Source organism: Convolutriloba macropyga, chromosome 7, assembly GCF_964194025.1.
Source record: "Convolutriloba macropyga chromosome 7, txConMacr16.3, whole genome shotgun sequence".
In the NCBI taxonomy this organism is placed as follows: Eukaryota; Metazoa; Xenacoelomorpha; order Acoela; family Convolutidae; genus Convolutriloba; species Convolutriloba macropyga.
In genome coordinates, this window is record NC_134474.1 from 57,564,991 (window position 1) to 57,586,722 (window position 21,732).

At 37.9% G+C, this 21,732-nt stretch overlaps 1 protein-coding gene across 1 annotated transcript in view; it reads left to right on the forward strand.

Moving 5' to 3' along the window:
* The first annotated feature begins 1,817 nt into the window (after positions 1-1,817).
* The window catches only part of LOC142342401 (uncharacterized), a 30,045-nt gene continuing 10,130 nt past the window's right edge, over positions 1,818-21,732 (forward strand). The window contains exons 1-7 of the mRNA XM_075393716.1: positions 1,818-2,086; positions 2,627-2,772; positions 3,807-3,965; positions 6,139-6,298; positions 15,167-15,321; positions 16,009-16,352; positions 21,332-21,662. Of these exons, the coding sequence (XP_075249831.1) occupies positions 1,927-2,086; positions 2,627-2,772; positions 3,807-3,965; positions 6,139-6,298; positions 15,167-15,321; positions 16,009-16,352; positions 21,332-21,662 (1,455 nt within the window). The 5' untranslated portion in view covers positions 1,818-1,926. The remainder of the gene's footprint in view (positions 2,087-2,626; positions 2,773-3,806; positions 3,966-6,138; positions 6,299-15,166; positions 15,322-16,008; positions 16,353-21,331; positions 21,663-21,732) is intronic.

Consider the following 21,732-nt stretch of genomic DNA (forward strand, 5'->3'; position numbering starts at 1 on the left):
TATGCCTGATTTTGTTTGGATAAAAACAACGAAACGCTGACACTTTTCTTTCGTATCGTCCTATGTTCAGTTGATAAACTCTGGAAATCGTTGCGTATGTTCGGCTTGCAAACGTGAAATCATCAGTATGTTAAGTTTCGAATGCAGGAATTTATCAGTTTGTTAGTTTAAAACCACCAAAAAATCACAGAAAAACGGTTTTGTTTGTTTGCTTCTTCATGAACATATCAAAACTCAGTGGTTGCGACGTAATGATTTGACTGTTTATCATTGTTCGCATATTTGTTGCAGTGCAAAACGAAAAGAAAAACTGAAAACTTGTTTATCCGCATCTGTCAACGAGCAAAGGAAAATTTCAATGAGCTTGCAACAAACTTTTTGAAAAATTACCTCGAAGATCAATTGAAGTTGTCAGGAGTTGAACACGATTATCAGGTTCGACTACCGTATAAGCAAAAACAAACCTATTCTGGTTGAGCTGAAATAGTTAATCAACTGTCGGAAAATTATCTCAAGTCAAGTTTGAAACCTGACTTTTTTTGAGAATTTCCAGTACGATTTTTGTGGTTCTTCCCTTAGAGCCAGAGCACCTTAGCACCATAAAACCGAATTGCCATTTTTTTAAACAATTATTTTCTTGCTATGAGATGAATTTAGGATTGGTTGAACGAACTAATATATCGTTTTTACAATTAGTTTGTTGTGGTACATTGCAAAATATCAGCAATAAAAAACTCCGACTGTTGCTGTCTCTTTGTCCCAAAGAGAAACATTACCTAGCATAAGATCAAAAACAGAGTTTATGTTTGATTTACAACAAATTCAAGGTTGATTTTCTTACATGAAGATTAAACTATAAATCGAATGAAAGAAGAACAAAAGATGAAATTTCAAAAACACCGATTTTTTTAATAAAAACACTTCAAGGACATTAACACCAGTAGCTATCAACTGAAGGCATCATAGGTTAATTTAAATTTCCTTAGGAAGATCATTAGACCTCAAATTGATCGGAATTTTTTCACGACAACAAAACATGCTAAATTACGGACAGGATCAATAACAAAAAGTCCCAACTGTTTGTTTCTCTAAAAATAATTTGTTTTAAAGAAAGATGAGAAAAAGATTAAAGTATTTTCGTTTTTTATTAGGTAAATTGAATTTTAAAAAGACGGATTTGATTGCCTCGAGTTATTTCTATTTAATTGTCGGAAAGTTGTATTTGAAATCAAAATCTTGCAAGAATCTTGCAAGATTCTTGCAAGATTTCACATTCAAAAGGCGTTTACGAAAAAAGTCATTTATTTTCAGTTTTACTGATCCAGAATTCTGATAGCAGTCTTGATATTTGGTTTTCAGTTAGTTTTAGCTGCAAAAACACATAAATAATTATTCCGGAATTCAAAAACTTGCAAGATTCTTGCAAGATTCTTGCAAGATTCTTGCAAGATTCTTGCAAGATTCTTGCAAGATTTTAAATCCTGGCTAATTTTTTTTTCATTGAATTAGGTTTCGTTACTTGTTTAATAAACAATAATTTGCTTCAAAAATGCTTCCTAAAACATTTATACCCCGATTTATTTTTTGGCCTTGATTGATATCTTGCAAGATTCTTGCAAGATTTGAATCCGCTCATCACTAGGGTACCCCTGAAACCAAACATTTCTAAGATTTCGTTTATGACAGAATAAACTTAAGTTTTCTTGCAGTTTTTTGTTTTTGTTCGGTCTTCTGGACTGGGGAAGATGTTGTCGACAGTTTAATTCTTATTGGAGAACGTTTTTGTAAGCTATGCGCGACACAAAATCTCTACGCACGTGCACTCACACAATTATTGTCCAACAGGTTAATAGCCAATCAATCAACAGCACCTTACCAAGTTGTGAGTAAACAAAGACAACAAAGAAGTGAACAAAATCTATCGATATGTTTTACACAGGTAAATTGATGAGAAGTAACGCTGCGTATGACCCTACTGACTCTCGGGTACCCTACAGAAGGTGGAAGAAAGGGAGCAGGAGGAGAAACAGTGATTCACTTCTGCCCAAATTTGGGCACCATTTCAACGTCGTCACTACATACCCAGGCCCCTTTTCTATAACCTTTTAACAAAATATACTGTCTATGATTCGCGCACTTCCTTTAGGATATTATAATTCAGGGCAGTTATAGCCCCCTACTGATGTTTATGGTGTTGGGCATATATACTTTGTGACTATCGCATGTAAACATATAATTATTCGTATCTTTTACATTATTGCATCCCAGCCCCGTTATGGCCCGTTATGGTATATTTACAATAATTAGGGATTTTTTTTTGGGGGGGGGGGGGGTAAGGTCTATAATGGAGCCAAAAAAATAACACGCGTGCGCTTGAGTGTTGAAAAAATTTGGGTTCTTTCACATTGCCCCCCCCCCCCCTCCAGCTCACCAGCTTGATGGTCATGTAAGATATACCCCATATAATATATTTTGGGTGTTATAAGACCAAAATTTTTCCCCACAAATTTGAGGGGGGATGCGGGGTCATAAACGGAACAAATCCAACTGATTGTATAAATATCCCATCACGTAATAGCGTTGATTGATTTTTGATGGAAAAGTGAAAAGGATTCTGGTACCACAGCTTACCAGTACCCAAAAGTGAGTTCCCGGATTACGCAAGACTGGAAAAGAGTGCAGTTCCACAAGGCTCCTGAGGGCACTTTTCCAGTTTTCACAGCCAGGGGAACTTTCCCAGGCACTGAAATGCAGAATTTTCAACCTGAAAAGGTTCTGCGTCTCTCTCATTTAAATTTATGTTGTAATTATATCATCATGTCTCCATATTCCATCATCAATAACGGCGGTCCATAATGGAAAACCCATAGCGCCATATTTGTTGACATTTATTTTGATCTTCCCCATTATAGTCCAGCACATATTTATAGCTTTTATACCCCTCTCCCTATATTATGATATGTTTACGGTAATCGGGTCTTTGCCATCGTAGCTCCCCCCCCCCCCCCACCACCGAATCACGGTAAATATACCATAATGAGCTATAAATTCTTCGGGATCTTTCCCATTATAGCCCCCCCCCCCCAATATGGTATAATTATCTTGTTTGGGGGGGGGGGGGCTATAGGTTATGTGACCACTAAGCTGGGGGGGGGGGGGCTATAATGGGAAAGACCCATTCTTCGGGGCTAATGGGAAAGACTGTTAGGGAGTAAAAGCAGGTGCAACTACTGTGAAAATAGACCAGTATTGGATTCAAACCAGCATCTCCTACTTCCAACCCTAGAGTGCTAACCATTACACCTATTTGGTGTTAAGCACTCGAACTTGGGCATCTCCTATAACCCGTTCTTGCGTTCTTTCTTGTTCCTCAAGGCTTCATTTCTCTAGCCAAGTATAGGTTGAACAAGTAGAGCTTCTTGTCAAGCTAAGTCAAGATTATCTTATGCACAATATGGATCTATTCTGTTTTGCCCCCCCCCCCCCCCCCCCCAGCTTAGTGAGCATAAATCTTTTATGACCCCCAGGAGCACGTGCTATTTTTTTTCACATAGCAACGTGCTATATAACAACATATAATTTGTAACTGGGGGTCATAAAAAATACTGGGGGCCGAAACAGAATAGATCCACAATTTACATTAGGTTGTTCTCTCTCAACCCTCTAGCAGAGAGCCAATATTTGTTTGGGACGGGGTGACTCCACGAACACAGACCCAAAAAAACAGGGCGGCAGTAACAGAATAGGGAAATAAATATAACCGTACAGTTATGCTAATGATGTAATACGTCTGTTTTGTGGTACAGTTCAACTACTCTCCCCCTCTGAAGGAGTACAGTGTGATGGTGGGGGCTGAGATTCCACTGATGAGGTGTGACACTGAGAGGTACAAGCAGGCATCCCACTCTCTTATACCCACCTTTGAGATACCTCTCATGTCTGCATTCATCATAAACACTGAGAAGGCAATCACACACACACATGCAGCTCTAAAAACACTAAAAATCACTTCGTCAACTGTCAAGCTATAATCATCCATGGGTCTTTTCTTTTTTCGATCTTTTCCTAAGCTGGGATGTAGACAGATGGATCGGTTGATAATTTATTTAGAAACGTTCAAGAAATGAATATTTGGATCTATTCTGTTTCGGCCCCCAGTGTTACTCACTTACATTTTATGCGTTGTTATATACAATGCTACTATCACATGCTGTTCGAGGTGTATAAGTACCACAACCACGAAGCTGGGGTGGGGGGGGGGGGGGTTAAGGCGAAACAGAATAGATGTAAAGTTTTCATCAAGTTTAGAAAATTGATAATTTTTCTGCATACTACTCCCGCAATAGTTGTAATCAATTCTTGAACAATGAACTGAATATCACCCAAAAGCAGGAACTCAGGTTTTAAAAATAAAAATTTCAATGAAGAAAATGCAACAGTAAATGTGAAAAGGTGTTTGCAAAAACTTTACAGTTACAGTTTGTATTTTTCACAACAGTAGTATCAGCAGAAAAATGTATAGCATGATTTAAAATTTCAATTATAAAGAAAACAACATAAAACTGATAATAGCCTGACCATTTTTGCTGGAGGGAATTGTTGATAAATACTTACACTGTGGACAATAAATTGGTCACCCAACCGTGGGGTCTTGATATTATGCTTGATAAGCGGGTCATGATAAGCAGTATAAGAGGAAACTATTTAAATGCAGGAAAAGTTGGGATACGTTTGCTACCGTCGATTTACCTTTATTCCCCTGGTCTGTGGTTTGTTGAAAAAAATCCTCTCCATCATCTGTCTCTTCATCCTCTCCATCAAACAACAAAATCCTCTCCATCAAACAACAATCCTCCTGTCTTTCGGATTGTTGTTTTGGTGAGAGATTACTCTCTTTAAAGTGTTCGAAGAGAATAAAAACGTTTGGTATTTTGATTTTTTTGGGCGCTGAATAGTTCGAACTAATTGTTAGTATGATTTGCTGTCTCCCTCTGTCAAACAGACAAATCCAACTGATCTTCGAACTTGCAAAATTGTTATTTTGCTGTCTTTTTGTGCCAGGCGACCAAAACGACGCTCCTGTTTTTTGTTCCTAACAACGCGTTCTTATAATATCTTTCTATCAAAAAAATGTTGCTCAACCGACTTGTATCAATCTGGCTGAAAGTTGCGGCAAAAACTGGGCGACTCTAGCATCTTTTGTTTTCTTGTCCACTGCTTTAAGTCAAGTACGCACAAAACACTTGAGCCAACTAGTTCAGAAAATAATAAAATTGTTAAGAATATTGAGGATGAAAATAGCCATCATGTTCCCAAAAGGGCTTCAATTTGCAGCGCGTCCGGCCCTAACAATTTTTTATTGGACAGAGGAACTTCTGGTTTCATTTTGATTGTCCTCAAAAACAACCGGAATTATCTGGCATAAAAAATTGGTCAGCATGAATTCAAATGCAATTTGAAAAACGCAAATGTGGAAACTGGGGCATAAAAAAAGTTGAAGTACAGATCAAATATCCGTTAAGTATTTTATTATACCCATCCCTCTTTCCTCAGAAAACCTCAAGGTGCACATTTGCTTGCTTTGATAGCTGTCATTCAGCTTACTGAAGTTTTCTTGACATTGCCGTTTACGGGCAGAAAAGCTCAGAGTTTTGAGAAAACGGCATATGTTCATTGTTTCAACGCATTTCGGGTAAAACTTCAGCGCACTGCGAACTTCATTTCATAACCCAGACATGTACTCAGATTATGTTCTACCCCATACCCTGGATAAGTAGCATTTGCTCTAAATGATCTGCAGGTAAAATTACCAAAAAAAAATCAGCTATAATTATATGAACTGTGCACGTACTTCGGCAATGCTGCATGTTACATGAACCTACCTGCTGAGTTTTTGGGTAATTTTACCTATACATCTATACATTAATTAGAGTCATATTGAAAGTTTTCAAATTAATTGAGGCAATGAAAGGTTTGAGCTAAACATATAAATGACAGGTACTTCCCGATGATTGGTCATTTGATATTTTATGAACTTGTACTCTTTTAACTTAACGTGTTATGCTAGTTAATGTACATGTTTCCTTCAAAAATGGTTTGTCTATAAAACTGGCTACATGTATCGAGACTGGTCAATAGAAAGCAGGTGGTCCACTTGAGAAGAAGCCCATGTATGTGTTGCCAGCTGGGCACTATCGACAGATGATGGAGAGTGAGTCATATGAACTGCAGTGTTGGGCTCTGCCACACCTCTACATATCACAAGATGAGAGATGGTGGGTCCATGAGATAAACCCAGGCATGTGCCATCTTTTATATGAATTTTAGCTACATAAAAAAATAAATAAATGATTCAAGTTTTTTTATGGTTCCCAAAAAGGGCATTAACCAGAGAACGCACAAGATCGTTTGCCGTCCTAGCGTTTTGTTCTGATATGTATATAGATTAGTTCGTATTTATTTGTATTGTTTCAATTTGCTAAATATATTTGTTTTCATCTTTTTACCCAGGTCGAGGTTTTATAGTGCTAAAAATTTCATGACTGTTGGGTTATGGACTTTCGCAAGCGGAATAAAAAGCGTTTTTAACTAAGTAAAAGAATTAATTTCTCAAAAATGAGAGAATAACAAAATGATATTCTACAGTAGAATTTAGAGATTTACAGGAGAGATCTGATTATTAGATCAAGATGGTGATTTGAATTTGGGGATGAAAAAGGACTCAAAAATCAGCTGTATATATACCCATTATCAGTGCGAAAAAGTCAAGATACAAAACTAATCTTAGCACCGTGATTTATAATGGGGGTCGCAAAGGTTACCCAATATGGTTTGCTTCTGCAAATCAGTCGCAAAGGGAACCATAAATGGAATGCATTTGCACTTTTCTGAGAATTCATTCACACTTCCGGAGATATCATCATCATTTAATACATGCTGGGAAGATTTTACATCAATTAATCTAACTCTAATAATAGTTATCTAGATTCACCAATTTGAACCGAATATTGATTCTCAGCACCATTTCTTGACGATTCATTTATATAATTTCTTTGATCAAAATCAAATTGCTTGTCTTTCTAATCTGGTAAGTCAAACTTTCTTTCTAATTCTCACTAAGTTTAAGACTATAGTTTGATCGAAATTCTAACACCCCCACTCAGACTTGAGCTGATTGCGTAGAGTCTGTTCCCATCAAAACTGCTCTGAATGTTTCCACTTTCGAAACGGGTAAGGACTTTGTGAAGATGTCCGCTGCCATTTTGTCTGTAGGAACGTAATGAATTGAAATAGTCCCATCCTCCGTTTTGTCCCGGATGAAGTGAAACTTTGTTTCGATGTGCTTGCTCCTTTTGTGCATGACTGGGTTTTGGCAGAGTCTGATACAACTTTGGTTGTCTTCTCCAATTGCTATTGGACGTTTCTGTTGGATGCCAAAATCCTCTAGAAGTTGTTTCAGGTAGAGTGCTTCCTGAACTGCTGCTGCCATGCCCTGATATTCTGCTTCTGATGAAGAAAGAGCAACTGTGGCCTGCTTCTTGACACCCCAGCTGAGTGCTGCGCCACGTCCGTTGAGCTTGAAGTAATAGCCCGTTGTTGATTTTCTGTCGTTCACGTCTCCAGACCAGTCTGCATCACTTTCCCCCACTAAATCATAACTAGCCTCTTTTGTGTAAGTAAGTTTTAAACCTTTTGAACCTTGAAGATATCGCAGAAGTCGTTTTCCGCACATCCAGTGTTGATTGGTAGGTGCATTCATGTGTCTGGACAGAATGTTGACTGTGAACATGATGTCTGGCCTCGTCTGTTTGGCCAGATACAGAAGTGATCCAACCAAGCTTCTGTGGATCCTCTGGTCCACTTCTTCGTCTCCGTTCTGTGCTGTCTGAAGTTTCAAATTCAAATCAGCTGGAGTTCGTGAGGGTTTGCATTGATCCATTTGAAACCGCTCAAGCATTGTTTCTATGTAGCGTTCTTGGTCGACTGTGACTTTGCCCTCTTCTCGTCTGATTCTTAGACCCAGAAACCAGTGTAGTCTCCCTCTGTCTTCCATGTGAAAGGTTGCTTCTAGTGCCTTCTTGACATCAGAGACCACTGTCATACTTCCTGATGCTACTATGATGTCGTCAACCCAGACCAAGATGAAGGTGTGATCCTCTGCTTCTGATCTTGCGAACAAGCAGTGATCGTTCCTGCTTCTGGTGAACCCCTGTCTCAGTAGGAAGTTTGCCAGCTCTTTGTACCAGTTGTTAGCAGCCTGTTTCAAACCATAAATTGATTTATTTAGTCGACATACTAACTTCTCCCCATCTGATCCGCGTTTTACAAACTCCTGTGGCTGTTCCAGATACACTTCTTCCTCGATTGGTGAGTGCAGGAAAGCAGTCTTGACATCAAATTGGTGCATCACATGGCCCTGCTTCGCTGATAGCTGAAGTAGAATCCTGAATGTCTCTGGCTTACAGGTAGGCGCAAAAGTCTCAAAGTAGTCCAGTCCTTCCACTTGTTTGAAGCCTTTCGCCACATAGCGCGCTTTGTATTTGTCCACTTGACCACTGGGTCCCAATTTCACTTTGTAGACCCATTTGCCCGGTATGACGTCCCTGTCTGTGGGTGGTCTCACTAGGTTCCAAGTCTCGTTGTCTTGGAGTGCCTTGACCTCGTCCTTCATTGCCCGGTGCCACTGGTCCCAATCGTCACCTTGCTTGGCTTCGTAGACTGTTTTGGGTTCCACATAGTCGCCCTCAGTCACAGCAAGATGGGTCCCGACTTCTCCAAAAAATTGCGGAACATTCCTTGCTCGTCTCCCTCGTCTGGGCTCCGCTCTGTCCGCGTGTTCCAGTGCATCTTCATTGAAGCCAACTGTCTCTAACTGTGAGAAGTCTTCTGTGTCACTGTCTTCCAGTGAATCTGAGTCTCTGTGACTCCCTCTTGTTGCAGTAGATTCTTCATCTAGTGCTGTTTCTCCAACATCCGAGGCCTCTTGTCTCAGTGTTGTTTCTTGAGTATTCACGCTCCTTGCGTCATGCCACTCCTCTTTTATTGCAGTAGATGTGTCCTGTCGTTCTCTGTTGTCATCGTCTTGATGACCATCATCTGGGTGCCAGATTCCCAGTTCCGACCCATCATCTAGTAGGTCAGCCGTTTCTTTGTTGTCAGGGATTGAGCCCACTTCAGACTCCTTGATGATCACATCTCGAACTGCCATCACCTTGCGTGTGTTGGGTATGTACACCAGGTATCCGTTTTCTCCTTCAGTGTAACCCACAAACTTTCCTTCCAGTGCCTTGGGTTCAAGTTTGCTGACTTCTCTGTCCCTCTTCCTCATGAAGACTGTGCAACCAAAAATAGATAATATACTAATTGGAAGCTTAGGTTTTATACCTCTCATCAGCTCTGCTGGGCATTTTTCTTCTCCTCGTATCACAACCAAGTTTCTGATCCTTGCTGCGTGAAGAATTGCTGCTCCCCACATCATCTTTGGAAGTCCTGAGTCAATGAGCAAACATCTTGCCATCTCCAGCAGTGTCCTGTTGCACCTCTCAGCTAACCCATTCTGTTGTGGCGTTTCTGGTATGGTCTTTTCCTGTAGAATGCCTGCATCTAAGCAGTATGTCTCGAACTGCTCTGAGAGAAACTCCTTCGCATTGTCTTGCCTCAGTTTCTTGGGCGTCCCCACACTGAGAACAAATTTCTTCAGGCTGGCCAGTGCTTCACTCTTTGCCTTAAGCAAGTCCACAAACACAAACTTCGTGTACTGGTCTGCAAACACAATGCAGAACCGGAACACTGACAGTGACTCTACTCTGAAAGGTCCCATCACGTCTGTGAACACCCTCTCCAGCTTCTCTTCTGCTTGGGTCTCTGCCACTCTTGGTACTGGAGTCTTTGTGATCTTGGCCAATGCACACACATTGCATACATCATCGAGTTCCCCCACTATCTCTGGTGCATTCCTGACCACATCCGCTTGATTCAAATGACCCAATCGTCTGTGCCACTTCCTTGCACTGTCAAGTTTCACGCTGTTGGAACTCATCTTGAATTCTAGAACGCTGCAGGGTAAGTAAAACAAATTATTTTCTTGTGTTAGTTTTACCCGAGTTCCCTTCTGGAGTTTCATGCAGCTGTTTCCTCTCTCGAAAGTGAAGCTATGTCCCCACTCCGTGCATCTTGAGACTGATAGGAGGTTTGAAGAATAGTCCGGCACACAGAGAACATTTTTGAGTTCGCATTGGAATTCCCCTTTGTTTGAGGGTATGCTGATCCTCACACAGCCTCTGCCCACCACTCTGGAAGCCTCTCCGTTGGGATTTCTGACCACTGATTGAATGGGCACAAAGTCCAGAAACGCATCGATGTTCGTCACTATGTGATCTGTACAACCACTGTCCACTAGCATGCCTGCTGTCTTCCACTGGGTAAGAGCTGCCCAGCATTCCTCGTCTGGTGTAGCCAATGTTGGACCCATTGCCACTGACTCATGTTTGCCTCCATCTCTTTGTCTCTTGCATGCCCTGTCTAGGTGACCCTTCTCACCACACTTGCTGCATTGTGCTGTCTCCTTCTTCCTGCAGTCCTTGGCAAAGTGTCCAGGGATCCCACACACAAAGCAGTTTCCTTTCTTGGGTCCCTTCTTGAAGTCACGCTTCACTGCCAGTGCCACTGAACCACTTTGTCCCTTATGTCTCTGCACCGTGCTCTCATGAAAGTTCTGCAGCCTTTTTCTCAACTCTGTGAAGTTCGTTGCCGGGTTGAAGCTTTCCTGTATTACAAAACTTTCATACCTCATTGGCAGACCATTGAGGACCAAGGCGTTGAAGAGGGTCTCTGAGACTGCTTCCCCTGCTTCTTGTAGCCTTGTGAGCAACTCCTGTCCTCTGATGAAGAAGCTGTCCAAATCCTCAGAATCCTCGAGCTGCAGTCGAGCAAGCTGTGCCACTAAAGTCACCACTGTCGGCGTCTCCACACTCTGAAATCTCTCTTGCAAAAGCTTCCAAGCCTTTGCTCCATCTCCAATGCCGTCATCTCCCACACAGTCATGTCTCATCAGCATGAGGGTTGTTGCATCTAGAGTCAGTGCCAGATGGCACCACACATTGTTCCGTTTCTCCTTGATGTCTGCAACTTCCTTCTCATATGCATCCTTCAGCACCTTGTGGTTCTTCTTTTCATCATTGGTTGCCCCATTGGCCAGTGGCGCAGGCTCATTGGGTTGCTCCTCTGTCCCCAGTAGTGATTTGTAGAGTCCCTTCGTCTGCATCATCGCCACAAATCTTGTGCTCCAGATTGGAAAGTCCTGTGCCTTTCCTGTGTAGGTCAGCAGCTTCACTGTCTGTTGATCCATTGAAGTTTGAGCAGGCAAAACAGTTGTGAAAAGAAAAGGTACTAAGCAGAAAAGGATTATGACTGTCAACAACAAATTAGTTTTGTTTTGGAAATTAATTTTATGACTTAAAAAATTGCTGGGCCCATAACCTGTTGGGTTATGGACTTTCGCAAGCGGAATAAAAAGCGTTTTTAACTAAGTAAAAGAATTAATTTCTCAAAAATGAGAGAATAACAAAATGATATTTTACAGTAGAATTTAGAGATTTACAGGAGAGATCTGATTATTAGATCAAGATGGTGATTTGAATTTGGGGATGAAAAAGGACTCAAAAATTAGCTGTATATATACCCATTATCAGTGTGAAAAAGTCAAGATACAAAACTAATCTTAGCACCGTGATTTATAGTGGGGGTCGCAAAGGTTACTCAATATGGTTTGCTTCTGCAAATCAGTCGCAAAGGGAACCATAAATGGAATGCATTTGCACTTTTCTGAGAATTCATTCACACTTCCGGAGATATCATCATCATTTAATACATGCTGGGAAGATTTTACATCAATTAATCTAATTCTAATAATAGTTATCTAGATTCACCAATTTGAACCGAATATTGATTCTCAGCACCATTTCTTGACGATTCATTTCTATAATTTCTTTGATCAAAATCAAATTGCTTGTCTTTCTAATCTGGTAAGTCAAACTTTCTTTCTAATTCTCACTAAGTTTAAGACTATAGTTTGATCGAAATTCTAACAATGACCATTTCAGCCAAGTTTACAGCAAATACTTCAAAAACTTACCGCTAGTTTTTTTTACCCGGGTCGAGGTCTCACTGCCATTCAACGCAAAATTATATAAGATAAGCGGTGAATGTGGAAAATTTTGTAAGATAAGAGGTGAATGCGGGGAAATTACATTAATCAAGCCGGGAACGCGTTAAAAAAACCTTTATCACCTGGTAGCTGTGAAATTACATAATTTCACCGCTTTGAAAAAAAGTGTCCAAATTATGTAAGATAAGCGTTGAATGCGGCGATATTACATAAATTCACTGCTTATCTTTGTGGTGAAATTGCATAAATTCGCCGCTCAGAAAAAAAGTGTTGAAATTTTGAACGAAGTTAAGATACATTTATTAAAAGACACACGGAAAATTTGCCCACATATAATCATATATCTTTTTGAAACTTTTTAAGCTGCGAATTTACGTAATTTCACCACTTGAGTAAGTGGTGAACTTACACAAAAACACCACATACCGTCGCTAAAAATTGCATTTTCACCGCTAATCTTATAAGAATTCAACGCGCATGTTTTACAGAAAGTACAGTGAATTTGATTTCAATTCAAAATAAAAGATAAATTTACGTTAGAGGTGGCGGAGTTGAAGAAGAAGTGGCTAACATGCAGGAGTTGAGAGGTTCGAATCTTTGTAATGACGGTAATTGGTGGTAAGCGATGAAATTTGGTGAAATTTTGTAAGATCACCACTTACTCTAGCGGTGAAATTTTGTATTATGCCGCAAAATTATGTAAGAATTTTGCGGTAAAAAAAACAACTTTTAACCGTTTATCTTACATATTTTTCCAAATTTTCCTCGAGTTTTTGTTGTGCAGAGAAAAAGTTGGCGTTTTTTGGCTGAAAAGTCATTTTTAAATTTCCTCTAACTCAGTTTATTGTTTTCAAGCTACCTCAGAAATATTTTCTGAAAAATGCTTCAATTGTTTTGGTGATTCTTTTTTCTCGGCATCACAAAAATGCCATTATCAAAATAGTTGACTTCCGTTGGGTCAAAATGTGGCTAAATGTTCGCTATGCTATCTGCTTTGACTATCGCAACCATACAAGTTGGGATAGAAACATTTTTTAAGCCTAGCTTTATAAATTAAAATATCTTTAATTTGTATTTTGAGATAGGGTTCCATTTCCAAAAATGCTGGATCTATTCTGCTTCTGCCCCAGTGTTTTTTGCCCTGTTAATATATAGCACTTTAATATGTAAAATATAGCACTTGCGCTCGGAGGTTGTAGAAATTTTATGTCCAATAAGCTTTGGGGAACAAAAAAACATCCAATATGCTTATCAAAAAAACTTATTTCAATGGTCCAACATTTGTTATGATAAGTAAATCATACTGAGAATCCAGTTTGCCACGATCACGTAGCTTGCGATGAGAGAAAAAGTTCTTACCTTAAATTTTTAGAAAATAATAAAGTTGTTAAAGAAATCACTAAATTGAAATTTTTAGCCAAAATTAAGTCTCCTGTGACAGCAGGGCTTTAACCCGCTTACTTTTTTATTGTGTATGCGGAACTATGCATGGTTATAAGTGCATGCGGGATGAAATTTAGCCAAAATTAAGTCTCCTTTGGCTTTAATCCGCCGACTTTTTTTGTGTATGCGGGACTATGCATGGTTATAAGTGCATGCGGGATGAAATTTAGCCAAAATTAAGTCTCCTTTGGCTTTAATCCGCCGACTTTTTTTGTGTATGCGGGACTATGCATGGTTATAAGTGCATGCGGGATGAAATTTAGCCAAAATTAAGTCTCCTTTGGCTTTAATCCGCCGACTTTTTTTGTGTATGCGGAACTATGCATGGTTATAAGTGCATGCGGGATGAAATTTAGCCAAAATTAAGTCTCCTTTGGCTTTAATCCGCCGACTTTTTTGTGTATGCGGAACTATGCATGGTTATAAGTGCATGCGGGATGAAATTTAGCCAAAATTAAGTCTCCTTTGGCTTTAATCCGCCGACTTTTTTTTGTGTATGCGGGACTATGCATGGTTATAAGTGCATGCGGGATGAAATTTAGCCAAAATTAAGTCTCCTTTGGCTTTAATCCGCCGACTTTTTTGTGTATGCGGAACTATGCATGGTTATAAGTGCATGCGGGATGAAATTTAGCCAAAATTAAGTCTCCTTTGGCTTTAATCCGCCGACTTTTTTTGTGTATGCGGGACTATGCATGGTTATAAGTGCATGCGGGATGAAATTTAGCCAAAATTAAGTCTCCTTTGGCTTTAATCCGCCGACTTTTTTTTGTGTATGCGGGACTATGCATGGTTATAAGTGCATGCGGGATGATGTTTGATGAAGTTTTTTTTTGTATTTAACTTCTTTTTAGCCAGATTTCTTCATTTCTTCACAGGTAGTAATAAAAAATTATTTTAAATACCCTTTAGACCATTGAGTGAATCTCGTGCCAAAGCTATGAGCAATGAACACAGTTTCAATATCTTTCACAAACCTTTTAATGTGCAGTCAACGCTTAGTTTGTACATGCGAGTACATACTCAAAACTTGTATTGAAAATGCCCATGAACCTCGAAAACTGCGCCATTCTTTCCCTCTACCCAGAAAAAAGTTAAACTATATCTCAAATCTTGGATATTCTTTGCCAAAAGAATACCAAATTTTGGGCCGCTTCTTCACAGAGTGACCCGAGATTAGGACCTATTGCAAAGAGAACGAAGACCTTCTTTTCCTGCCCACGGAAAACCTCAAAGATCGTTTTTAAATTACACTCTTACCCTCTTTTCCCCTATAAATAGGAGTGGAATACGCATTACACCCTAATACCCGCTAATTAGAGGCGGATTAGGGGTGAAACCTCGGTCCGGGCTCTTTTGTATTCTCTTAGACGCATTGCAATCGACCGGCCAAATCTTTGAATTAGGCCTAGATTCTTTTGATTTTTTCTCATTAAGGTGATACGGGTGATCAGGCGTTTGGAATATAAAATTTTACAGACGAAACTGCTAGCACATTAGAACCTCTGCTGTCGAGAAACAACGCATTGATTATCAAAATTCTTATTTTGTTTGCAGGTTACTTCTTCCACAATGGCTGTATTTACTTCCTACCACATGGATGGATTATTTGCAAGGAAAGAGTGAAACTCCTACAACTGCTCGCAGCCCACAATGAACTGAAACGGACTAAAGAGAACACACTTCACCATTTCACACGTCAGAAATACCATGTAAATACGTCATTTCTACTCTCAGCCTAAAACTTGTGAAGATTGGGCTTTGTTCTGGATCTCTGCGTGATAAATGCTTAAAGTGCTTTATATAATGGAATAAAGACAAGTTGCTTCCCATGATGAGGTCCCAGACCGAAAGTCGATATGTCCAGACCGAAACGAAAGCACCAGGGGGAGGGGCTTGGGGCCGTCGTGTGTTCAAAATTACACGGTCTGGAGAAAAAACTAACTCACGAAAGTCTGGAAATGGGTAACTTTGGACGCAAACTGTGCGCGTACCAAGCAATTCTGGCGTATTACAGATAGTCCAGGTCCAGGTTTAGTTGTGCGACCCCAGACTGATCTGATCAGACAATCTGGGTCGCACACCGGTGGCATGGTGCGACCCAAATTATAGGGTCTGGGAAACGCCTGAGTCGCACAATGGTCTGGACAATGGTCGCACTATAGTTTGATCACTATTCGCATAAAAGTTGTAGCGCTGTCGAACCTTTCAAAGGTCAACGCGTAGATTTAAAGCATGCAGAGATCAAGACTTCGTTATTCATTTGCACGTCGGGATTTTTTCAAACATTCGTTGCAAGTTTAAGCGACTAACTATAAGACCTACGGCTATTGAAAAGCAACCAAATTAATCTATTTTGTTCTTTTTTAAGAGCAGGACAGAACGAATGATTTTTTCAGGACATATTCAGCGGCAGAGTTTTACCCCCAAACAGAGTAGGCGATGCCAAACGAGAATATGAACAATTCTTGAACGATCACGAGCTAAACTCCGTCATCAAATGGCACTCTACGAAACTCCACATGGACCCAATGAGTCTATTTTCTGCATTCCACTCATTCGCTCACCCCGTTCTCAAAGCTATTTTGAAACACGAAAAGGTTGATAGAGACATGATAAAACAGGAGATAGAGGTGTATATGCATTATATTCAGATTTACCGTCTAGGGTACTACTATGGACCAGCGCCGCCGTACTCGTATTTGAAAGGGTTGCCCAGCATACGAAAGAGCAGAACACTGACGTATGGCTACACAAATTGTTTTTGATCAATAATTCAAGAAACTGAGACAAAAAAAATATCAAAAAAATATTTTGTCATGAAACCAATAACATTACGTGCCAAAAGTGCATATGGAGATGGTCTGGCGTTTCGTGGACAACAGTGACAATACCTCATCGCCAATGGTCACTTTGCGTCACTTTATTTTCACGGATAAAACTGGTTACATTAATTTTGGACATAAGTTACGGAAAAAAGCATAAATTTTGGAATTCGTATTAACCGGTAAACCTGACCATAGTCTACAATTTTGAGCATGTAGTTAGCCTAAAAACTTTATTGCTCGAATTTTACTTGTAATTATTTGAAACCCAGTTCAGTGACTTAATTGTCAACCGTGATATAGGTAGTTGCAAACTGCTAATTGACCTCTTAATCCACAATAAGTTTTGCAGAGAGACATTTTTGAATTTAATCACAAACAAGGAGGCTCGGTAATGTGCGTTCGCCCGACCCCGCTCATTTTGCACTTAATTGTCTACCAAATGAGGAAGAGACAAAGAAAATTAACATATCATCATATTGTTCAACAAACTACTAAAAGAATAAAACTATCTACTCTAGAAGGCCGATGGGAAAAGACTATCAGAAAAGACGTCAATAAAAATCAAATATTTACAAATATTAACTACGAACAAAATTCCTTGTCCATTTTTTGAAAACCATTAATAACCAAATCAAAATGGCATCAGATAAAGTTTATACAGAAATGATTAACCGGTACATTTTGGAACAAAGTATGGGCCTTTTCCTCAATGCGACTGGTCAACAATTTGACTAGAAATGTGCAAAAGTGGCAAAAGGTTATTAAAACATTGCTTTTTTTTTTTAAAAAAAAAGAATTATATTCGAACTGATTAGAAACAGTACGCATCAAATGAAATCACTGAGAGAGTCTTTTATACCTCAATAGAGAGCAACTGAGGCGTTTCATTCTCCAGGATATCTCATACGACTAAAAAACGAACAACAAATACAGGCAAAAACGAAAATTTTGCACAAAAAAATATGCACGAAAACGATGTCCCCCAAATTTATTAAATATTAAGCTGATAAATAAAAACAATAAAAATCTTCGTTTGCATTTTTTGCAGTTGACAACCATTGTAAGTCAAATGACGCCCATTATTGTGATACTGTGGAAAAAAACAAAAACGTACCAACAAGGGTTTTTAGTTTAATGAAAATTTGGTTTTCGTGAAAACTGATTGTTTCAAGAAGAAATTTGGTGTTATGAAAACTGGTTGTTCCAAGAAGAAAGATCATTTGACGAAAATAAAACCGTTATGAAGAGCAAATTGTATTTCAAAAGATAAATGATGTGAATCGTATATAGAGATGCTTAGCTACAATTTAACAGAAATAAAATTGGCAGATCTCAAAAATCTATCTTTTTTTTAGTAAAAACAAATATTTCTAAAATTCGTAGCCAACAAATACTTTCGACTAAAAGAGTAGACAGTTTGTCTTGCAACTACTCGGATAACTAATTGCGACTCTTATTAATGAGACTAAATCATAAGACTACAAAATAACATTAAATACAAGCTGAACTAATAAGTTTCACAAACAACTTTGCGAAACCGTAGTTTTGAAGCCATTAAATTTATAAGATATTAACCGCGAGAAAATAGCATCTTCATTTGCCTCTCGTTTGATCATTATAACATCTTTTTGTTAAACGACTTTCACAAAATCACAACAAAAAAACCACAAAAACTGAAAAGCTTCACAGAATTTTTCTGAAACAAATCGTCTAAGCCCTGAAGACATAATTTAAAAAGTTTAAACAACATAAAAATTATTGTTTGACTCAACAAAAGATTAAATAGAGCTCTAAAAACTAAGGCCTTATTATGAAAATGATACAGCATGGTAAAATACGAAAAAAAAACGCAAACCAGAACAAAAAGGGATAAGTTGAAGAATACTAATACTCTTTTTTTTATAGAAGATTAATTCGAAAGTCAGCCAATAATTATTTACCGATATCAGTTATTTATGTTCAATTGTTAATCTAAATTTGGCCACTGAAACCTTTATTTACACAATATTTGGCATATGACAACAAAAATTGACAACAAATAAAAGGTAAAAATAAAAAACTCTACCATATTCTGCAAGAGAACGGTGTCGCAGCCCTTCAAACCATATGTTATGAAAACAAAAATTATGTTCAGTTTGAAATGTTGTAAAGCTCTTTTCAGTTGGATTGTTAAATATTGTGACAATTCGCAAAAGAAACAAAAACAACAGCAAAAATGTGCAATTGGGCACAAAAATCAGAAAATTTTGTATGAAAACTCGTAGTACCAAATTCAGGAAAACCTTCTGTTAAAACAATCGACCACAAAATTAGTTTTTATTCGATAAGGAGGAAAGGTTGACCTGTACCTACTGAGAGTAAGCAAAATGTTGACTAAAATAATATAAAAAATTGACAAGTTCAAAAAATCACAGAAATTTCCTTAAAACAAATACATTCAATAACAAAAGAGACATTAGGTAACAACGGAATTAATAGAAAGGTCCACTTGAACCTCTTGGGGAAAAAATTTAGACCTTTGAGTGGTAAAATCTTAAAAATCAGACTGCCCAAAGAATAAAAATGGAAAACAAAAGACAAGAATTCAGTTAAATTTTACTAAAACTCTTCCTTAAAGCCATAAAAACTCTCTGGTTCTCTGAAAACAAACGGTGTCTACATTTTTGGTCAGATTTAAATAAATTGGAGCTATCACTAACAGAGCCGTGAATAAAACATATTGTCAGTAATTAACACTAAAAAAGTAATCTCTTTTGCTCTCACTCCGAAGTAAAGCTTAATGGTAATATAGAGTTGGCATATCAAATTACGGGACAAACAGCACAGTTGGCAGTGCATATGGTTATTAAGCGGGAGGTCAATAGCTCGAATCATGGTTGGGTTAAATATTTTTCCACCCGCCCTTCGTTCGACAGGAATTCTTCCGACATTTGTCGGTTTATGTTTTAAATTCAACCTTATTTTCCAAGGCCGCATAAAATCTTTTGAAAGAAGAGATTTGAAAAGAAAAACGCCTAACGACAGTATGCACGAAACACGGCACCCTATTGATAAAATTATCAAAAAGTTTACTTAACATAAACATGAATCAGCAAAAGAATTCTTATAATTTCATCTTTAAAACCGTCGCATCAAAGCATCAGTGGCCAGCGGAGCTTCATATAAAACTATAGCAATCAGAATAAAATGATCGGGTACCTCTAAAAATTTTGTATTTTGCCAATCTCTTGTTTGTAATCCAACCATTGAATGTAAACATCAAAGGGATTAAGTTGATTAAACTGTAAATTCTTTTTGCATATTGGGTATTTTGGGAAGAGGTAATGTTTCACGTAATAATGAATAAAATTGGAAAATTTGATTTTGAATAGGCCTACTTAATTTTAAACAATCAGGCTGTCTTCATAATCCAAAGAAATATATTTATACAATTTCTGATAATCATATACACAAAAATCTCAGCTTAAAAATTTCCATTGATGAGAGACGGACAAAAGTTCATTATGTCAGTTTAAGAAAACTTCATCAAACTGAACATCAAAAAGCAAAACTCTACATAAAACGATCAAAATATAGCATGCCACTAAATATAAAATAAATGTTTACCGACAGACAAAAGTTATCGTTGAATATTTCTTCTTCTTTCACCGCACAAAATTAACAAAACAATTGCTTTAATGGAACACCTTGATAAGAAACAAGTTAAAAATGACAAACCAGATGTTGCAAGGATCTTGTTATATTGCAAGTGGGAAAAGAACTTCCTGAACGAGCTCACAATATATGTTGCTTTACAATTTATATCAAGATTTTAAACGTAAGAGGCACAATTGGAACAAAAATTAGCGCAAAAAATATAATAGTAAGCAAGATTTATCAAGGTTTTGTTTTAAAAAAGTAGGAAACATCACAATTGTCTGAAAAATAACTCCTGTTAGTTGATTAACCAGCGGTTAAAAACAACTTTTCTGCTGTAATATATCATTTTAAGTACAGAAACACTCGGTTTGTAAATAATAATAAGAAAACGAAAAGATTCAATTGAATTGAAGCATAAATTCATGAACATGACTAGCAAACAATTAGAATGCTGTTTTCGTCAGCATTTGCGGGTCTTAAGACTTATTTTCAATGGTGGTACTCGATCAAAAAGCTATAAATGCACATTCCCCTCTTTTTATATAATGACATTACATGACAATAACTTATTTATTTTTGTTTTCATACTTACGGTGGGTATCCCTCCTAATGGATGTACTTTATTAGTAACGTTTGATAGAAATAATATACTTGGAAAAATATCATGTAACGACTCAAATGCAATGAGTCCTCTTAACGCGGATAAAAAATTGAAGGCTAAATACATAAAGATTGCAGTTGAGACATGTAAATTTTCGACACAAAGCGTCATAGCCCTCAATACTGTTGTCGCTTCGGTAGATAGCATTAGTTAGTCGATAGAAAAATAGAATAAAGTCAGTTGTTTGAGTTTATAGAAGAGTGTGAGAATTAAAGCCGAATTGATAAAAATTTTTAACTATATTACAAAATATTATTTATGACAAAGGTTGTCTGGGGGGAAATCTTATTAAGATTTAACACGACCTTTTTTCAAGTATGGGCAAGAATTTTGTTGGCCTATTGGTTTAACTTGATGAATTCTTATTTTGATATTATCAAAAGAGCCAAGAAATTGTTCACGCTTTGGGCGAGATACCAAAATTAAAGATGTCTTATTAAAGTTTATGAAGCCTTTTAGTTCAGTGATTTGCTATTTTTCAGCGTAAAAACTTATAAATCTCTGGCCGATACATTTTTAGTTGTGTATAATATACCACACATAATATTATCAAAGAGTCAGGAACTTTAAACAAAAAACAATTTCAAATTGCAGACAACAAAATGAAAATACCCGCCAGCATTTGCAAGTTCCTGGAAATGAGCTGCACACATTTTCAAATTTTCTCGGTGATTACAGACCTCGTCACACATCTGCACGTACACCAAGACGCTTAAGCTCGAATATAAGTTCTGCAATTATTGACGAGCCAACTAATTTGGCAAATGACAGTACACTGCGTTCACCAGACTATGAATCCATGGCACTGCCAAGAATAGATGGTAACTTCAGTTATGATGAGAATGAATTTGGACATGAATATGACCTGCAGAACCCAGATGGCTTCGAGAACTCTTCCAACCAGGAGTGTTCCGGTTCAGTTCAGGCATGTTGAGCTGTTGAGCTGTTTTCGAGTTTTTGAGGACAATTTTTTAATTCTTTTGTTAGAGTAAATA